The sequence below is a fragment of the Planococcus citri genome, chromosome 4 (assembly GCF_950023065.1).
Source record: "Planococcus citri chromosome 4, ihPlaCitr1.1, whole genome shotgun sequence".
In the NCBI taxonomy this organism is placed as follows: Eukaryota; Metazoa; Arthropoda; class Insecta; order Hemiptera; family Pseudococcidae; genus Planococcus; species Planococcus citri.
In genome coordinates this window covers 13,646,696-13,668,042 of record NC_088680.1, presented here as the reverse complement: position 1 = coordinate 13,668,042, position 21,347 = coordinate 13,646,696, and the positions used below count along the sequence as shown (strand labels likewise).

General features: G+C 33.1%; 1 protein-coding gene and 1 long non-coding RNA gene across 2 annotated transcripts; both read left to right on the top strand.

Annotated features, from left to right (window-relative positions):
* The first annotated feature begins 2,460 nt into the window (after positions 1-2,460).
* On the top strand, positions 2,461-10,533 carry LOC135844151 (uncharacterized). The gene is made up of 21 exons (XM_065362276.1): positions 2,461-2,659; positions 2,736-2,786; positions 2,876-3,001; positions 3,126-3,155; positions 3,492-3,593; positions 3,671-3,748; positions 3,875-3,913; positions 4,011-4,118; positions 4,574-4,597; positions 4,733-4,807; positions 4,894-4,950; positions 5,070-5,114; positions 5,202-5,219; positions 5,312-5,359; positions 6,317-6,358; positions 6,460-6,585; positions 8,977-9,006; positions 9,834-9,944; positions 10,017-10,073; positions 10,167-10,220; positions 10,365-10,533. Exons 1-21 carry the CDS (start codon positions 2,620-2,622, stop codon positions 10,508-10,510), a joined length of 1,407 nt encoding a protein of 468 aa, XP_065218348.1. The 5' UTR covers positions 2,461-2,619; the 3' UTR covers positions 10,511-10,533.
* Positions 10,534-10,955: 422 nt separating this feature from the next.
* On the top strand, positions 10,956-11,779 carry LOC135845398 (uncharacterized). Its single transcript, XR_010558750.1, has 2 exons — positions 10,956-11,203; positions 11,297-11,779. It is a non-coding gene; the product is annotated as an uncharacterized LOC135845398 (long non-coding RNA).
* The last annotated feature ends 9,568 nt before the right edge of the window (positions 11,780-21,347 follow it).

Here is a 21,347-nt window from a genome sequence, read left to right as displayed (position 1 = left end):
ATCCCATTTGATTTTTTCGTATTTTCACCCCCTCCCCCTGCATTCAATAATTCATATAATAAGTGGGGGATAAATTGGAGGGGGGTAGAAAAAATCTGAAAACGCCATTGTACTTCCCAGGTGAAACTATGTAAATATCGAGTTCATCCCGTTTGAATTTTTCATATTTTCACCCCCACCCTTCTCAATCAATATTTCAATCATTGAAGGGGGATAAACTGGAGGGGGGTAGAAAAAATTTGAAAACGCCATTTTTCTTCCTTTTTTTGGTAGATTCAATAACGAGTTCATTTTTTTCAAAAATATTGTAATTTCCAGTTCCCACTTTTTTTGACCCCGATTTGGAGTGGGACCGAGGGGAGCTAGAAACTTTTTTTTTGCGCCACAATGTTCGCCGGGTCATTAACTTTCAGAATCCACTTCATCCCGATTTTTTTTTTCATTCAAGTTTTTACGTTGTAATTCTCGTATTGCTGGTGCGTGCGTAGCCGAAACTATCAACAAAAGGCGGGGTTACACGAGGTGAGTTGAACTACACTCGGAACGTAGAACAACTAATTACTAGAGACTAAGGATACTTTTCGGCATCGTGTGCTGTCGAGTGCTTTCGGCTACGCTCGTTTGACTTGTCTCCATGAAAATGAAATATTATTCTCCTTATCAAAGATGAAACTCCTGTTTCCTTTTTGTTCAAATCTTTCTTTTTCATAATCATATTATTTCATACGAATATTGTACGTATTTTAATGATAAAACTCGTGTTAGTCCTGTTTCTTTTGAATTTTAATCTGTTTCATAATTTCGTCGACAGTCTTGTACTCTTGTTAGACAACTTGGTTTCCGATCCGAACATACCAAATGGCAAATATAAAGAAAAAACAGCTGAGATGCAGGGGCGAAGCGTGCGTGTAAGCCAGTAAGCCGGGCTTACACGAGAAAAAGAAAAAAAAGAGAGAAGAAAATTCGATTTCAGTAGGTACAGAAATTGTACAGAAAATTTAAAATCTCAACTCGGGAAATGAAAGAATCAATTATTATCTTCTGTTGAAAGGTGGAGTTGGGGTAGGCAACTTGTTCTGCTTGAAGCCCTATCCGTTCGGCTTCAGCAGAAGCTGGTTGAGTCGTTCTGACGCATGCGCGTATAGTCCTAAGCAGTAGTGAAGGGTGAAGGGAAAGAGTTGTCGTTGAACGCGTTGGTGAAGCCGGCTTCAATCTCGCTTCTTTCATATTTTTTTAACATTATTGAAATGCTTCAATTGTTTTGTGCTAAAAATCTCTGGGAAAATTTTTTTTCCTAGCTTCTTTAAAACTTTTTTTCAACACCAATTATTTTCTTTTTAAATAATTTTGTTTTATCTAGTTTTTTCAAAGGGAAAAAAACGTAAATGATTTTTCAAAATTGAATGAATTGTACTTTCTTTGCCTTCTTTATGATGAATTTTCAAAATTTGAGTTCTTGGCCCCATTTTCCAACTTTGAAGGCCTGTAGAGAGGAAAGAATGCATGTTTGTGATGTCACTATCAGCATAATTTTAAATCAAAATTCAATGCAAAACAAGGCTGTGAAATCAAATGCAACACTGTTTTCAAATTGCAAATGTTGTTTGGATAATAATTGTTATAAATTGGAGTATTATGGGTATCATATTTTTAGGGGGTATTTTTTTCAAAAGAAATAATTGATACCTTCAATTTTGCAATTATTGATACTCTGTAGCTTACATGCCAATTTTTTCACGCTTCGCCACTGCTGAGATGATACTAGTCTTTCGAATTCAATTTGAAGAAAATGTAAAACTTTAACAGAAGTGACGTTGTTGTTGGAAGTTTTTCAAAAGAAGATTGATATCACATCAGTCAAAGTCAAAATCGAAAAAATCTTATCAGATTTCCAACTGCTCACAAGTCACAAGGCATTTAACCCAAAGTATATTATTGAGCAACAAAAAATTGCATTCTACAAGAAATACAATGAAGAATACGTAAAAGACAATATAATATTCGAATATTATAATTAATTTTTAATTAAAATTAAAAATCTCATCAACAAGAACAGGGAACTTGAATCATTACAAAGAATAAAGTCAAACGAGTGTAGCCGAAAGCACTCGACAGCACACGATGCCGAAAAGTATCCTTAGTCTCTAGTAATTAGTACGTAGAACATCGCTGTGTAGGTAGTTTTTACGAGTCGCATGACACTGTCGGCAGGGTAAAGGCTGCTAAGTGCTATTTTCGACAAGGTCTGCGTGTTTGCTAATGTTTGGGCGTATGTACATATGACTATGAGCACTAATGAACTTGAACGTATGTTCATAAAAATGAATTTACCTATATGCTTCATTGATACACATTGTTCACCTCAATTTTGAAACAAAAGAATGAATTCCATCGAGCTTTCGTCAATCAACCACATGCAACACACCATATGTTTTAAAATTCAACGAAAAGTCACTCGTGTAGTTTTTTTTCGTAATTTCTCACACATCGTAACAAATTTGTTGAGTAGATTGCTTAAATATATACACCTAAGCTGTTGTATATAAGATAAGTATAATCAGAACTAACCTGTGTAGAATAAGTAGGTAGGTACCTACGCTGAATAGCAAGACTTCAAACATGGATAAAAATAATTCCTTTATTGGATTACTTTGTTTCAGTACGTCTTGTTTGGTTTTAGTTTCATCTTTTGTTAAGAATACTAACTTCTACAATTCGTTTTTTTTTTGTTTCAGTTAGTTTCGTCTCCTTTGCAGCCTGCGGTAAATCTCGATCTCAAATGACTGGTGAGTTAGGTACCAAATTCCTTGTTCTTCATGAGTGAAAATGATGACTAAATTCATACCAACCTACTATATGTAATTCAATATTCAAGAATATTCAGCGCTTCTTACGCATCAACTAAAAATTATGACGAATTTTCAAGACGCTATGGATATAAGATTGAAGTTGAACGGAAAATTCCAAGACATGGGAGTAGAGAATCCTCTCCGTGAAATAAGTATGATTTTTTTTTTTCAATGTTTCAAATTCCTCTAACTCTTAATCATAATTATCAATTCAATTCGATCAATTTTTTTCTGAGCTTCGACTAATTACCTACCTATGTTTATCTACTTTCTAAGCGCATCACTATACATCCGTCGGAATTTCAAGTAAGTACACGTTTGTCTCTCGAATAAAAAAATGAAAAAAAAAATGAGATGTACCTATTTGCTTACCTATCTCATCATCTACATGGGTGCCCAGAAATATCAAGCACCCCAAAGAAAGTTTTTCATTAAAAATATAGGTTGGCAACGTGAAATAGATGCATATGATTGGTGGAATGTTATCTCTCCAGTCCAACAACCAATTATATGTGCTATCATTATTATCATTCACTGTGACCAACCAAAGTATTTTAGTAGAAAACTTTTTTAGGGGTGCTCGATATTTCTGGGCACCCTGTACATAGACGGTAGGTATCTTTAATTCTATTTCCATTGCAGAGCTAGATGATTATTTGAAAGCATGTTCCGGGGCATTGAATAAATTTAATAAGCAATTATCCATTGAACCGAAGAATGTGACGTTTAAGTCTTTCTATTATAGTAAGTTAAACGTCTCAATTGATAGATTCAAAAATGATATCTTCGGTTGCATGTATCACTTCTTCACTCATCTATAGAAATGCTGAAATGGCTGCTGCATCACACATCCCGTATTCGAAATTCTGTGATCGTTTTAACAACATCTGATTTCGATGGTAAGCAGAAGCACCTTTACTCGATCTCTACCTTCCTATACTTATCGCGTTAAATTGAACGTATTCAAGTATATATTATGTAAGTGCTTACAATCAATTCAATCAATCTTTTTTTTTCGAGTGAAGACACCATTACGAATATATTAAGTGAGATCGAAACATTAGGTGAGTAATTGCTGTTATGACTAAGTAATTCAAGTTCCTGCTTTATAAAGAAGGTAATTAGCACGACGTTTAGTTACCTACCTACATTCGTTTACAGATATTAGGACAGCTTTCGATGGAAAAATCTTCGACCTACAAGACCCTTGGCAAATGAGTTTATTTGGTAAAGAAATAGATAATGCTGTTCAGTTGATTTACGATATTGGTAAGTCGATTTTTTAAAAAATTATTTTGGAATTTCATTTTCTGAGTTTTTGATTTTTTGAAAAGTTTCTTTATACCTAAAACGATTAGGCGTAGGTATTTAAAATTTTGTAATTACAAAATTAGTTTGCATTGAGTTTTTTTTTTTTTTTTTTTTAATTTTAAAATTGAGCTTTAAAATTCCATTTTTTTTTAAAAAGGTACGTATTTGTAATTATTGAAAATGAAATTTAAAAAAATTTAAATGAGCTTTAGAGTTTTTGTTTCGTAAATTATTTTGTAGACGAATCACGTTTTTTTTTCATTCAATTCAAGTTATCAATTTCTAATGATTTTGATAGTTTTTTTTTTTTTTGATAATTCGAAAAAAACTACATATATGAATTGACCAATTTTATTTTTTTGGTGTAGGTACTTGACATTTTAAAATTTAAAACATTTTCTTGACTTTTTCAGAATCCAGAGAATTTGAAGTGAATGGTAAGTATAATTTTTGGAAATCACATTCATAATGTGTATCTCCATCTATTTTCCACTGTATATCTGCCACTTTACCTACGTAATTTTTTGACATGAATTGAAAAAGTCTGGAATAAAATTACACGCATATTTTAGATTTATTTTTGAAAAAATCAAAAGATCCTTTGCAAGTCAACTTACTTTACGGTAGGACAAAATATTACGAAATAGGTAAGTGTCAAAAAAAAAACATAAATTTTGATTGCGATTCGAGTTCTTTTTTTTTAATTCCTCAATAATCTCACTTATTTGTTCAGTTAGTAGTCATCACACCGCTTGCTCAAAAGTAGATGTTTACGAAAATTTTCTTCGAAGTAAGTATCATCTATTTTATACCCGTTAGAAATTTCAATACCAATACCTTGTTGATCAAACTTTACGCGATAAACGTTTTCTGGAAATCGGTATTTTTCAAATTGTGATTTAATTTTAGAATTAAGTGGCATTGAGGATTACACTGGCCAAAATGCTTCCTTCAGTAAGCTATTTTTTTTATGCATTAAATGATAAGTTTGAATTTTCTCTCAAAATTATTTGTGTTGTTTTTTCGTTTTTTTTTACGCAGGAAGCCTTACACTGATTGGTAGGTATTTTGATTTATGAACTTCGAAATGATCAAAATCGAATGATGGGACGGTGATACTTCAAAACTTGTAATAAATTTTTGGATTATAGGCTTGATCGATGCTGCCTTGATAATTTCCGCAGAAGGATCTACACCACGTATGTTGTGAATTAGTGCGAAGATAATTTAGTTCCTATATACCTACTTTTGTATCATGTTGAAAGTAAAACAAGAAACTATACTGATTTCTTAATTGAAGACGTCATATCAAAAAGGACATATGTGTGAAAGTTGTATTTTGAGAAAAAACTGTTTGAAAGTTTGAGTGCTTGTGAAGTTTAGAAATGTGCATATTTGAACATGGTGACGATTTTATCTTATTTTCCCACTATCTAACTAAGTATATGAAATGCTATGCACCATCAGTCTGGAAGAAACTGTGTGTTAGCGCTAAGCGCTCAAACATTTCGAATTATATGTCCTTTTTGAAGCGAAAAATTGGCCAATTTTTTTTTGATTCAAAAATGTTTTTGAGCAAATGTTTGGATTTAAACCAGGTAAATAATGGTTGATAACACAAAATCGACCCTGAGCAACCCCTTATCTCTGAAAAAAGATCGCTATGTTGAGTAAAAAAAAAAAAAAAGGACAAGTTTTTTTGACCAACTTTTTAAAAATTGATTTAAAAATGTTTTTGAGCAAATTTTTGGATTTAAACCAGGTAAATAATGGTTGACAACACAAAATCGACCATGAGTAACCCATTATCTCTGAAAAAGTAAATTTTTAATCGACTTCGCAGTTTTAAAATGGCGATATCTCACTGGTTTTTCGACTTTGTGAAGTGGGGGTGGTCTCATATGATAGAGGAAGGTCTGAAGAATAACAATATGGATTCGTCTCAAAAAGGACATATGTGTCATATATACCCCTTTTTGTTATGACGTCTTCAATTTCTTTAGATAAAAAAAATGTGAATTACGAGCACGGAGACGATAAGGGGGGAAAAGACATTTTGAACAGAAAAACCTTTTTGTAAGGTACTTAATTACACTCGTTTCAATCATCATTTTCATTTTTCAAAATTGAATTATTTTCTTGTTTTATGAACATAGATTTCATGTATGAAAACATCAGCTTGAAAAGTCACTTCCCAGGTAAAATTTTCATTCAAACATGGTTGTGTATAGATACGTGTATAGGTACCAAATAGGTAGGTACATGCAAGATAGACGCTTAAAATTATTTTGTGCTTCAGGATCCATGAGTCATTTCAAATTTTCATCTTTAATATTTTTCAAAGCTGTTGAACAATGTGTATTCCAAGAATTAGTGCCTGAGTTGGTTAACGACGTGACGTATCAATTTCAGATCACATTGCTAGGTAAATATGTACGAGTAATATAGATAAAAAGGGATAAGGTAAGGTGGTCGAATTATGTACTTTGTTAATAAGGAGGTAATTTTGATGGGTACTTACTTCAGATCACGATAATCACGACTCTTTCAGAGACATTGTGATCGTTAAAGTGGTAATGATTAGGAAGGGATGATTCAGATAAGCGTGATTACTTACAAGGGGGGTTACATGAGAAACTACCTAAGGGGGTTGAATTTAGCCTATGTCTCCTAATGTCACTAGACATGGGTATCCGATCCAATATTAACGAAAACAACTAAATGTTAGAATAATAATGAAATGAACGTACCTAACATCATTACTCTGATAATACTATTTATTGTACTAAAAGACATCAATTCTATTATAAGTAATGTGTTTAATTATAACATACTCGACCTTCGTCCCAATATACCAATCTATGATCCTTGCCATAAGATTGTTGCCGATCATGTAGTTCAATAGGACATCTATGCCATCATGAGATGGTATAGGTAAGCGAATAGGTATCAATCAACATACCTATCTACGAATCAGGATCAGAGATGGAACGATTACCGATTATAATCGTTTATAGTCGATTATAATCGGCCGATTAAAATAATCGGACAGCATCGATTAATCAGCCGATTAATCGAATCTTGGCGCTACCTATATTGTACTAATATTTCAGGCTTTTTCATTGGTCAATGGTTAAGTTGCAATGGGCCAAGGTACCGATCGTTCCGCATGACATCATGTTTTGATGTGTTTGGCCGTCGATTAATCGCCGTCGATTAATCGATTATTTCCGATTATTTTGAAGAAAATCATCGATGTAGCATCGATTATAATCGATTCCATCTCTGGTCAGGATCCTTGCCCTAGGCCCGTGGATACACAATAATATTAACTAATTGTGCTAACTTATGATTAACCAGTGGAGACACCACCATATAAGTACCTACTTCTACTTACCGAACACTGCTCATTGTCACACCACCTCTTTTCCTTAGCCTACCCCAATAATAGTGACTGTAGGTGGCTGCTTGGTTCATGAGAGACACATATAACACACACCCTACCTGATGATGTCCGGAATCATCTCAGATAGTTGCAAGAAGAGATAAATAGGTATTCGCGATAGGTATTAATTACATTTACGTTAATTACTCTACTGACGAATGAGTAAATCAATATAGAATTACCACATTAGAAGTGGGTTAAACACAAGTTAAATATCTCATTGAGAGATTATACATTTAATTCGACACTATGAAGACACAATGCCACTTGATACCTTACGCTGCAGACGATGGAAAGCAAGTGAGGCTCGTGGCCAAAGTCTTATACAGAGAAGCAGTACCGGTGCCAGGATTTTTCCTTGGAGGGGGATAATTGGGTCAGAACCAAACAATTTTGCCGTCTCATTTTTTGGGTGGGGGGGGGGGGGGGTACAATTAGGCTTCTCAGAGAGCAGAAATCAAATAAATACAGTGGCATAGTCAGAATTTTCTCAAGGAGAAGGCAAAACCAGGTTTTCAGGCATGAAAAATCGAAATTAGGAGTCAATTTCTAGAAACCTACCGTGATGTGTGGTGATTATATTATGAAAATGAAGGTAATTAGAATAAATGGGTTTGAACAACAAAAAAAAACGTTCACTTTTGCATGTTTTATTTCAAATTTTCGTTCGCAAAGGGAGGACAATGGCCCCCTTCACTCCCTGGCCATGTCACCGAATAAATATGTCATTTATTTATTTAATTTTTAACGAGGAGGGACCTTATAGTCACTGAAATTTGCCTGCAAAGTATTATTCAAAGTAAATCGTGTACGAATATACCTATAATGTGGGCTTGAGAAGAAAAAAGAGGCTTCTTCTTCTCAAAAAAGATGAAAAAAAATGAACATTGGTTTGTAATCTGCATCCATCTCAGTGAAACAAGAGCGCAAAAATGCTTGGAAAATTCCCACTTTATAGTATAAAAATTTTTTCCAAAAAAACTGGCCTCTTGGGGGGGGGGATTATCACCCAAATCCCCCCCCCTTAAAACCGGCACTGCAGAGAAGCCATGATCCAGAAGATCTGAGCTCACCCCTTTTATACATGATTGACAGATTTATGTATAAAACGGGTGTATTGTGTAAAGATACACATACCAAGTGATTTATGTGCATAATGATTTATGCACCGATAGTTCCCACGTTACGACGATTTCCCTAACCAGGTAATCTTTCCGAGAATGTCCACCTAGAGGGTGAAGGCATATTACACTATATCAACATCCTTATTTATATTTAATTGGTTAAAATTTTGTGAACGAATTTTACGGCTTTCAGTAAGTAGATATATCTACTTACCTACTTCTTCATTTTCTTGATTTTTTGTTTCAGAAAATTTCTCGACACGTTCTTTTGATCTAAGTAAGTAGGTATTCAAAAAAGTGACCCTATTTGCAAGCAGCATTGATACTTTGTTTCGAACTGAAACAGTGTAGAAATGTAGGTATAATGAAGGGAAATTTTTCATCTCCTCTATGTGTACATCAAGTTTCAAGAGCTAAACTACAAGATTTTTCAAATCCTGATGAATTTTTAAAAATTTAAATTAGGCTTACTTTCTATGAAAAACAAAACAAAAAGATGCCTTGAATTTTGACTTCTATCGTATTTTTGGTCTCACAAAAATCAATCAGTGGAGGTTTCAAAATATTTTGAAGACTCTAGCGGATGTTTGGATTTTCTAATTTTGTGGATTGGAGTTGAAGTTTGAAGATGCTTCATTTCATTTAGACCTTTTTTATGACAATTTTCCCAAAAATATAATTTTTTTTTTTAATTGAAAAAATCCAAATTTCAACGTGGTCAAAAAAGCTTGAATAAACAAGCCAAAAATCTCAAACCTTCAACTCTTATAGATCTGACACTCCACAGCTTTCTGATACCTATTTTTGATTTTTTCTCAATTTTTCAAATCTCCTTTAGGATTTACAACTACTTTTCAACCTTCAAAAGCCGAAAAAAAATCGAAAAATTGCCTTCAATGGTTCATAATGCTACATATGTATTAATGTTTTGGAATCACCTCAAATTTGTATGAGCAGTTTTCTTGTAAGGTATTCCGTTATAAACTTTTTTAAATAACATTTTTTAAAATTGAAAAATTGAATTCAGCTTTTGAAATTTGGCCTGGTGATAGGTATATTTTGAATCGTTAATTTACTTACCTACGTATTACCATTATTTGAAAGGATTTCGAGCTTTAAATTATCAAGTTGCAAACACATTAAACATTGTTGGCCAAAGTTATTCAACAAACAAAGAACGTTTGAGTGATCAAAAGATAAGAACAAGCTTTTACAGTGAGTAAATTGACTACCTACTTATTTTAAGAACTATTACCAACTTACAAATTAATTTGACCATCATTTTAGGACTTTTGAAATGGCTGGAAAAACAAACCAAATACCGAGCACGCCTTTTTACAGAAAGTTAGAAACGTACCTAACTATTTTTACAAGATATTCATTTTATTTTATTTTTTTCATGTCCAATATTTAATTCATTTCTGTTTGAACTTTCAGCCGAAATTAATTCTATTTTTTCAAACAACAAAGAAATTGCTCCCAATGCAGATGGTATTGATTTTATTGATTTTCCATTTATTTGATACACCTTCTCAAACTATACCTATACCTATTATAGATTATGTTTGAGGGATTGCGAATATTTTTCCCATGATCGAATTTTCACCTATTTTTGTTTTTGAAATACCTCACTAGATCCTGCAAGTGCTTCTATACCAGATGGAATCTATACTTTAATACAATTGATGGAATTCTGCAACGATGGAAAAGCACCTCCAGTATCTTACCTCAGTCTGCATTATTGGATCAACTCGTTTGGGTCTTTGCTTAGACTATGGTAGAAATCGAGTGCCTGTATCAATAAATGAATAAATTTTGAATTCTTAAAAAATTAGTATTTTACTCTCGATTTCGAAGAATTTTTTAGTTATACCTATGCATAGATTTCTATTCAGTTTTCATCAAATTTTTCAAACGTGAAATGTTCAGCTGTTTTATGATCTTAATTAAGTAATTATATGTACTACAGGGCATCATGTAACTACTTAAACAACTTTTGCAAGGATTTAACTTATAACTTTTATTCGTACTAAGTAAGTATTTAGACTATAGGTAGGTGTGTGTTTTTGCAATAGCTATTGTTTGGGCGTATACTGTACGACTATGAGCACTAATGAACGTATGTTCATAAAAAGGAATTAATGATATGTTTCATTGATAAGACATTGTCCTGATCAGGTGACGAGTCTTTTGGGAAGTCACCTTAAGTTTGAAACAAATGAAAAAATTCCATCGAGCTTTCGTCAATCAACCATATGCGTGCAACACACCATATGGTTTAAAATTCAACGAAAAGTCACTTGTGTAGTTTTTCATTCGCAATTTCTCACATATCGCACAAACTTATTGAGTACCTAGATTGCTTTAACTTGTCGTAATTTCAGGACTAGTCTGTGCAGAATAAGTACCACCTACGCTGAATAGTAAGACTTCAAACATGGACAAAGATAATTTCTTTGGGTTACTTTGTATCAGTACGTCTTGTTTTGTTTTCTTATCATTATACCAAATAGTCAAGTACCTGTTTTTGTTGAAAATACAATTCAATTATTTTTTTTTTGTTTCAGTTAGTTTCGTCTCCTTTGCAGCCTGCGGTAAATCTCAATCCCAAATGACTGGTGAGTTACTTAGGTACCAAACTACTCCTGAGTGAAAATGATGACTATATCATTATTATACCTATACCTCTATGCACCTAATTCAATATTCAAGAATATTCAGCGATTCTTACGCATCAACTGAAAATTATGACGAATTTTCAAGACGCCATGGATATAAGATGGAAGTTGAACGAGGAATTCCAAAACATGGGGATCAGGCGACGCGGTAGCGTTGCCACCCCGCCCTCCCACGGTTCCAAACGCGCACGGAGTTATATTCTGTAACTATTTCCTAATGCAATTTCCCCGAGTTTCAAACGCAATTTTCTCAAAAACTATGCGTTTATTCAAAAAACGCATAGATACTTTTTTTCTTATTTTTCAAAGACCTTTCAGAATATATTATAAGAATAATTTTTGTACAATAAAAATTCGCAAAGTTTCAAGTTACCCTCTTTTATGTCATTTTGGCGAAATTCTTGTTCAACACTTACTCAAAGTTTGAAGGATTGGCCGAACCAATTTTGATGAAATTTGGAATACAGCTTTGATTTGTCAACCATTACTGACTAAAGTAAAAAAATTGTAAATTTTTTCAAAATTGACCCTGCACCCCCCCTTTTTGGGCCCCAAAAATTTTCAAAATTGACCCAAAATATCAAAAGGCACTTCTCCACCATAAACTTGATGTTCATGCAAAAATTGAGCTTTGTAACCCAATTACATCAAGCTTGAGTGGAGTCTAAAGATGCTGAGAAATGGCAAATTTTGAAAAAATGAGGAGTATATGTATCAAAAGTACAACCAAACAAAAGCTGGGATAGATGTACGTATATTAAAAGGCACATCTACGATGTTCAAAGTATATTTGAACAAAATTTCAGCGTGATTTGTGCCCTATTCGAAGCTGTAGCTTTGTCTAAAGAAACAGTTGATTTATAATACTAATTTTCGCCATTTTGATTCTTTAGACAAAGCTACAGCTTCGAATAGGGAACCAATAACGCTGAAATTTTGTTCAAGTATATTTTGAACATCGGAGAAGTGCCTTTTAATATTTTTAAACTAATTGGAGCTTTGGTTTATACGCAATAATTATTATTATTGCGTTCAATATCAAAATGACCGTTAGATTTGAAGTACGACACGTGTTGGCGTTACAACCTGCCTTGTATGCAGTTGAAATGCGCCAGCTGTAAAGCAGCCTAGTTGGCTGCATGATTTAAGCTGCGGATTTCCACGCAGTAGTCTCGGGTTCGAATCCCACTGGAACCAAAAATTTTGTTTTCTCAGTTGATTTTTTTAAGGCGATTTTGATTCTATTTTCCATGTTTGATTCCAAAAAATAAATTGTGAAGTCACAAAAAACGACTAATCATAAAAAAACGTTGTTTTTCACTTCTTAAAGACAAATTTTCGTTTTTGTTTTTTTCAAACTGAACGTTAAAAAAATTCCATTACCAAAATTTTTTAAAAATATTTAAAACAAACAAGATACACTTTTGACTTTTTACCTGAAAAAAAACATTGTTTTTTTGTACTTACTTCTAGGAATAACGTTTCGCTTTGCTCAGGTTTGTTTGGGTTTCATTTTCAAAATTAAAATTTTTAAAAATTTGACATTTAAATTCTAAAATTTTGAAACCAAAAAAATGAACAAATTTCTGAAAATTACATAGTTTTTCACCTGTTGAATTTTTGAACGTTTTTGCACTTGCCTCACTCGGCTATCTTTTAACCCTTTCCTAAACTAAAAAAAAAATCCATTTTAAAACTAAGTATCAAAAATTCATTATTTCATTTTAAAAATTTGTATTCGCTATTCGTCATTCAAGTCATTTTATTTGACAAAATTGGAGTTTTTTCTTTTACTGATCAGCGAATTTTTGGTCACCCCCTTCATCACCCTTGAAACCCCACTGGTTTTATTCCAGTCAGTTCAATGAAAAATTTCAGGTAATCTTTCCACTCTCTGCATTCTCCTGCCTCCAATGCTATTGTCATTCATTGGATTGAACTTTTCATTGCAACAAAGAAAAAAAAGTACTGATATCCTCCAAAAAAACTCTTCAAAAAAGAATTACACCCCGCCCTCTCCCCGATTCCTAATGAACTTACTCCATGAACAAGAGGTAAAAATTTCAGTAAGAAAATGTTATGATATCATGGTGGAATCCGCCCCTAAGAAAAATCACCTACCACTTCACCAGATGGTATGAGACAAACTATGAAACAGCTAATGAGCCAAGAATTTGGGCGGACAGATCCCTCAAATAAGTTTAGTAATCTAACTTGACTCTGGAGTGTGGAAGATTTGTCAGCCCCCAAATTTTTGGCTCATTAGCTGTTTCATAGTTTGTCTCATACCATCTGGTGAAGTGGTAGGTGATTTTTCTTAGGGGCGGATTCCACCATGATATCATAACATTTTCTTACTGAAATTTTTACCTCTTGTTCATGGAGTAAGTTCATTAGGAATCGGGGAGAGGGCGGGGTGTAATTCTTTTTTGAAGAGTTTTTTTGGAGGATGGAGAATCCTCTCCGTGAAATAAGTATGATTTTTCTTACAATGCTTCAAATTCCTCTAAGTCTCAATCGTAATTATCAATTCAATTCGATCAATTTTTTCTGAATTTCGTGTACTTACTTACCTGATTTATTTTTACTTTCTAAGCACAACACTATACGGTCGGTGGAATTTCTAGTAAGTATACACGTTTGTCCTAAATTTAAAAAAATAAAAAAAATGAGATGTATTTTGCTCACCTATCACATCATCTATACGTACAGCGTACCTAGTTACCTACTCCAATTAGTCCAACATAATTATTATGACAATAGGAGTAATTGCACCCCCCTCCCCCCGATCATGCGGGACAGCTTTTTTCTTAAAGGGGACATCCTGAGGAACGTTTTGAAGCAAGCTTGTCCAAAAAAAAGTTGGCCTTACTTACAAAATGGCGGCCATTTTGATTGACAGGTCAGCCGAAATCGCAGATTTTGCGTTTCAACATAGGACTTGCACGAAATTTTTCAAACTTTACAAACGTAGATCGAAAGATCATGCAAAAATTTATCACCTGTCAAAATTTCAAGTGCTAAAGTGCGTTTTTCGATTTTTGGTGAATTTTTGAAAATTCAATTTAGGCCAAAAATGAGGAAAAAAATCAAAATCTTACCAAATTGACCAACAAAGCTGAAATTTGGGATATACCCTATTTTCGACATGCCAAATCGATTGCAAACTGTTTCAACCCGTTTTGAGCAGTTCTGGAGACTCTAGCAGATTTTTGAAACTCGAAATTCCCACAAATTTCCATCAAATTGTAGTTGTAAAGCAGAAATTTATTCTAAAAACTAATTTACAATACGCTACGAAGTACTGTAGGTGAATTTCAAGTCGTTTTTGAGCCTCTAGCGACTTTTTGAAAATTCCTGAAGCCTCCAGCAGATTTTTGAAACTTTAAATTTTCACAAAATTTCATCAAATGGAGATGGAAAGCGGAAATTTACTCTACACTCTTATTTTAACACCCTCTGAAGACGACTTCAGGTGGGTTCAAGTCATTTTAGAGCCTCCAGCAACTTTTTTGAAAACTACTGCAGCCTCCAGTAGATTTTTGAAACTTAAAATTCCCGCAACATTAATTTATCAAATGGAGTTGGCAAGCTGAAATTTACTTCGCAGACTACATGGTGGTTTCAAATGGTTTTGAAGCTTCCAGCTACTCTTAGGAAATTTCAATTTTCCAAAAAAACGCCATGTAACCTTTCAAAAAGTCGCTAGAGGCTCCAAAACGACTTGAAATTCACCAGCAGTCAACTTCGTAGCGTATTGAAATTAGTTTGCAGAATGAATTTCGACTCTCCATCTCAGTCAAGTTTCAAGAATGTACTGGAGGCTCCAGTAATTTTCAAAAAAGTCGCTGGATCGAGGCTCTAAAATTACTTGAACCCACCTGAAGTCGTCTTCAGAGGGTGTTAAAATAGGAGTGTACAGTAAATTTCAGCTTTCCATCTCCATTTGATGAAGTTTTGTGAAAGTTTAAAGTTTCAAAAATCTGCTGGAGGCTTCAGTAATTTTCAAAAAGTCTCTGGAGGCTCCAAAATAACTTGAACCCACCTAAAGTCGTGTTCAGGGGGTGTTAAAGTTGAAATGCAGAGTAAATTTCAAGTTTCACAAATGTAGTGGAGGCTCCAGTAATTTTCAAAAAGTCGCTGGAGGCTCCATAACGACTTTAAATCCACCTGCAGTTGACTTCGTGGTGTATTTAAATTAGTTCGCAGGGTAAATTTCGGCTTTCCAACTCCAATTTGATGAAATTTTGTGGGAATTTCAATTTTCAAAAATCTGCTAGAGGCTCCAGAACTGCTCAAAACGGGTTGAAACCGTTTCCAATCGATTTGGCATGTCGAAAATAGGGTATATCCCAAATTTCAGCTTTGTTGGTCGATTTGGTAAGATTTTGATTTTTTTCCTCATTTATTTTTTGACCTGAATTGGATTTTCAAAAATTCGCCAAAAATCGAAAAACGCACTTTAGCACTTGAAATTTTGACAGGTGATAAATTTTTGCATGATCTTCCGATCTACCTTTGTAAAGTTTGAAAAATTTCAGGCAAGTCCTATGTTGAAACGCAAAATCTGCGATTTCGTTGACCTGTCAATCAAAATGGCCGCCATTTTGTAAGTAAGGCTAACTTTTTTTTGGGCAAGTTTGCTTTAAAATGTTCCTTACGATGTCCCCTTTAAGAAAAAAGTTGTCCCGCAGGATCGGTGGGGGGGGGAGGTGCAATTACTCCTATTGTCATATGCTGGACTATATCTTTAATTCTATTTTCGTTGCAGAGCTAGATGAGTATATGAAAGCATGTTCCGAGGCATTGAATAAATTTAATACGCATTTATCCATTGAACCGAAGAATGTAACGTTTAAGTCTTTTTATTATAGTAAGTTAAACGTCTCACTAGTCAATTGATAAACTCAAAAATAATCTCTTCGGTTCCATGTCTCATCTTCTTCACTCACTTACAGAAATGCTGAAATGGCTGCTGCATCACACATCGCGTATTCGAAACTCTGTGATCGTTGTAACAACATCTGATTTAGATAGTAAGCACCTATACTAAACTTATCGTCATATCATGTTTCATTAAAGGTACCTAATTTAATTAGGTATACTTACAATCAATTCAATCAATCTTTTTTTTTTTCGAATGAAGACGCTATTACGGGTATATTGGCTGAAATCGAAACATTAGGTGAGTAGGTAATCAGTTATGACTGATACAAGTTTATGAGTATAGGTAATTAGCACGACGTTCAGTTATTCGTTTACAGATATTAGGACAGCTTTCGATGAAAAAATCTACCACTTACAAGACCCTTCGCAATTGAGTTTATTTGGTGAAGAAATAGATAATGCCCTTCAGTTGATTCACGATATTGGTATGAGCAGTTTTTCAAATAAAACTTCTTCAAAAATTTAAGTGAACTCTGTAGCTTTTTTTCATTTTTTAAAAATTATTTTGGAATCTCATTTACTGAGTTTTTGATTTTTTGGAAAGTTTTTTAAAAAACAATTAGGAGTAGGTAGGTAGGTATTTAAAATTTTGTAGATACAAAATTAATTTTTGCATTGTTTTTTTTTTGTTTTGAAATTTGGATAAGTATCAAATAGTTTTTTAAGATGATAATTTTTTGAGAATTCGAAAAGAAATACTTTTTTTGATTTTTAATGGATATGGTTCTAATGGTTTTGAGAATTAGGTACCTACGTTTAGTAATTGAAATGAAATTTTTTTAAATTTAAAAACTGCGCGAGCTTCAAAATTCTAGTTTTTTTATATTTTTAAATTATTGTCATGAAATTTTAAAAAATCTAAACGAGCTTCAAAGTTTTTGTTTCCTATATTATTATGTTGTAGTAGAATTTTATGACTTTTTTTTCTTTTTCAAGTACCTATAAACAAACTTTTATAACTTTGATAGTTATTTTTTTTTTTTAATAAATCAAAATTATCATTGTTAGGTAGTAGGTATTATTATTTTAAAAGATGTTGTGAAAGATGCGAGTTTGAAGTACACTGCATATTTCTTTTTTGTTTATAGTTAGTCTGTTTAGTGTTTAGTTTGAGAATATTGACGATTTTAAAAAATGTATTATATCACTACCTAGCTACGCTTATCTTGGCTTTCCAATTTTTTTTCCATCTCCATCCTTCTGAAATCATTTTTTTAAATGATTTGACTAGCCTTTATTTACCTTAAAATATTCTAAAAAAAAAAAATCTTGACTTTTTTCAGAATCCAGAGAAGTTGAAGTGAATAGTAGGTATCCTTTTTGGAAATCAATACATGCATATATGTACCTCTACATATACCTTTCACTGTATCTACCTCTTTTACCAATGTAATTTTTTGACATGAATTGAAAAAGTCTAGAATAAAATTACACTCATATTTTAGAGATATTTTTGAAAAAATCAAAAGATCCTTCGCAAGTCAAGTTACTTTACGGTAGGACAAAATACTACGAAATAGGTAAGTATCAAAAAAGCATAAAGTTATATTGCATTTTTTTAATCCTTAATAATCTTACCTACCTAATCATTTTTTTAGTCTGTCGTCATGACATCGCTTGCTCAAAAGTAGATGTTAACGAAAGTTTTTTTCGAAGTAAGTACCCATTTTATACCTGTCAGAAATTTCAATAGCTAGATCAAATTTTACACGCAATCAGGCGACGCGGTAGCGTTGCCCCCCCGCCCTCCCACGGTTTCAAGCGCGTCATGAAACGCGTTCAACCGTAGGCGGCTCAACGCACACGGAGTTATATTCTGTAACTATTTCGTAATGCAATTCCGGGAGTTTTCAAACGTAATTTTCTCAAAAACTAAGCGTTTATTTAAAAAAACGCAAATACAGTTTTTCTTATTTTTCAACGACCTTTCAGAATATATAAGAATAATTTTTGTACGATGAAAATTCGCGAAGTTTCAAGTACCCTGTTTTTTGTCATTTTGGGTAAAATTCTTCTTCAAGTTCCACTTAAAGTTAGAAGGATTGGCCGAACCAATTTCGATGAAATTTGGAATATAGCTTTGATTTGTCAACCATTACTGACTAAAAGCAAAAAATTGTAAATTTTTTGAAAATTGACCCTGCACCCCCCCTTTTTGGGCTTCAAAAATTTTCAAAATTGACCCAAAATATCAAAAGGCACTTCTCCACCATAAACTTGATGTTCATGCAAAAATTGAGCTTTGTAGCCCAATTACATCAAGCTTGAGTGGAGTTTAAAGATGCTGAAAAATGACAAATTTTGAAAAAACGAGCAGTGTATTTATCCAAAGTACAATCAAACCAAAGCTGGCATAGATGTACGTACATCAAAAGGCACATCTACGATGTTCAAAGTACATTTGAACAAAATTTCAGCGTGATTTGTGCCCTATTCGAAGCTGTAGCTTTGTCTAAAGAAACAGTAAATTTATAATACTAATTCTCGCCATTTTTGATTCTTTAGACAAAGCTACAGCTTCGAATAAAGTCCCAATCACGTTGAAATTATGTTCACATATACTTCAAATACCATGGAAGTGCCTTTTAATATTTTCAAATTGATATGAGCTTTCATTTATGCGCAATAATAATTATTATTGCACATAAACGTTCAATATCAAAATGTCCGTTAAATTTAAAGCACAACACGTGTTGGCGGCGTTGTATGCAGTTGAAATGCGCTAAAACGTTGAGCAGCCAAGCGGCTGAATGATTTAAGCTTCTGCTCCCCACGCAGTAGACTCCGGTTCGAACCCCATCAGAATCAAAAATTTTTTTTTAATTTTTAATTTTGTAAGCTGATTTTTTCAATATGATTTTTATTTAACATGTTCAATTTTTAAAAATACATTGTAAAAAAACGTTTTTCACTTCTTAAAGTACAAATTTTCTTTTGCCCTTGTTTTTTTTAAAAAAGTAAACATGGAAAAAATTTCATTATGCATTGCAAATTTATTTAAAACAAACAAGATACATTTTTTCACCTGAAAAAACATGTTTTTTTTTACTTCTTGAAATGACGTTTTGCTTTACTTTGTTCAGGTTTGTTTTGTTCTCATTTTCAAAATTTAAATTTTTAAAAAGTTGACATTTAAATTCCAAAATTTTGAAGCCAAAAAATGGAACCTGAAAAACACATTGTTTTTCACCTCTTGAATTTTTGAACGTTTTTTCACTCGCATCACTCAGCTATTTTTTCTATCCTTTTCCTAAACTAAAAAATTCCATTTTGAAACTTCAAAAAATTCAAAAAGGAAAATAATAATTTTTTAATAGGTATTTTTATCAATTATTGGTAAACTTGTCATTTCATCTCTCATTTCATTTTAGAAATTTATATTCGCTATTTGTCATTTTATTTGACAAAATTGAAAGTCTTTTTTTTACTGATCGGCGAATTTTTCAACCCCTTCCCCCATCACCCTTGAAAACCCACTGTTTTTATTCCAGTCAGTTTAATGACAAATGTCCAGTAATCTGTCCACTCTCTGCATGCTCCTGCCACCAATGCTATTTTCATTTATTAGATTGAACACTTCATCACAATAATATAGAAAAAAAAGTACTGATATCCTCCAAAAAAACTCTTCAAAAAAGAATTACACCCCGCCCTCTCCACGATTCCTAATGAACCTACTCCATGAACAAAAATTAAAAATTTCAGTAAGAAAATGTTATGATATCATGGTGGAATCCGCCCCTAAGAAAAACAACCTACCACTTCACCATTTATTGTATAAGACAATCTATGAAACAGCTAATGAGCCAAAAATTTGGGCGGACAGATCCCTCAAATAAGTTTAGTAATCTAACTTGACTCTGGAGTGTGGAAGATTTGTCAGCCCCCAAATTTTTGGCTCATTAGCTGTTTCATAGATTGTCTTATACAATAAATGGTGAAGTGGTAGGTTGTTTTTCTTAGGGGCGGATTCCACCATGATATCATAACATTTTCTTACTGAAAGTTTTAATTTTTGTTCATGGAGTAGGTTCATTAGGAATCGTGGAGAGGGCGGGGTGTAATTCTTTTTTGAAGAGTAAATATTTCTGGAAATCGGTATTTTTCAAATTGTGAATTAATTTTAGAATTAAGTAACTCTGAGGATTACATTGGCAAAGCTGCTGAATTCAGTAAGTTATTACTCGTATTTTCTATGCATTAAACGAAAAGTTTGAATTTTCTCGCAAATTTATTTGTGTGTGTGTGTTTTTTTTGTCTTTTTCGCAGGAAACCTTAAACTAATTGGTAGGTATTTGGTCTATGAACCTCGAAGTGTTCAAAATCGAATAGTGGGACGGTGATTCTTCGAAAATTGTAATAAATGTTTGGATTATAGGTTTGGTCGATGCTGCGTTGATGATTTCGGCAGAAGGATCTACACCACGTATGTATGTTGTAAATTAGTGTAAAGATAATTCAGTTCCTATGCCTACTTTCGTACTGTGTAGAACGTAAAACAAGAAACTATACTGATTTTTAATTTCCTTAGATAAAGAAAATGTGAATTACGAGTACGAAGAACGTGAAGATGAAGGAGGCGTTTTAAAGAGACAACCCATTTTGCGAGGTAAAATTTTCTTCTTACCTGTGTGAGCTGTAGATAAGTCTGGAAATGTTCTCTAAACGGGGTCGTTTTTTTGGGGATCATGAAAAAGTTTATATGTACTAGCCCATCAGGTTATCTTAATGTTATATGAGAAATAGGACGAATTTAAGAAATTGTAAGCTCGAGGAATGAGAGAATTGACGTTTTCATATCCTCTTTGGAATTAGTATTAAGCCAGACTATAATTATTTGCATACGACACATGAATATTTTCATTTTTTAAGATTGAAATATTTTCTTGTTTCATGTGAAGATTTCATGTATGAAAACGTAAGCCTGAAAACTTACTTTCCAGGTAAACTTTTCATTCAAACATTGTTGTGTGCGTGAATAGGTACTAGAAAG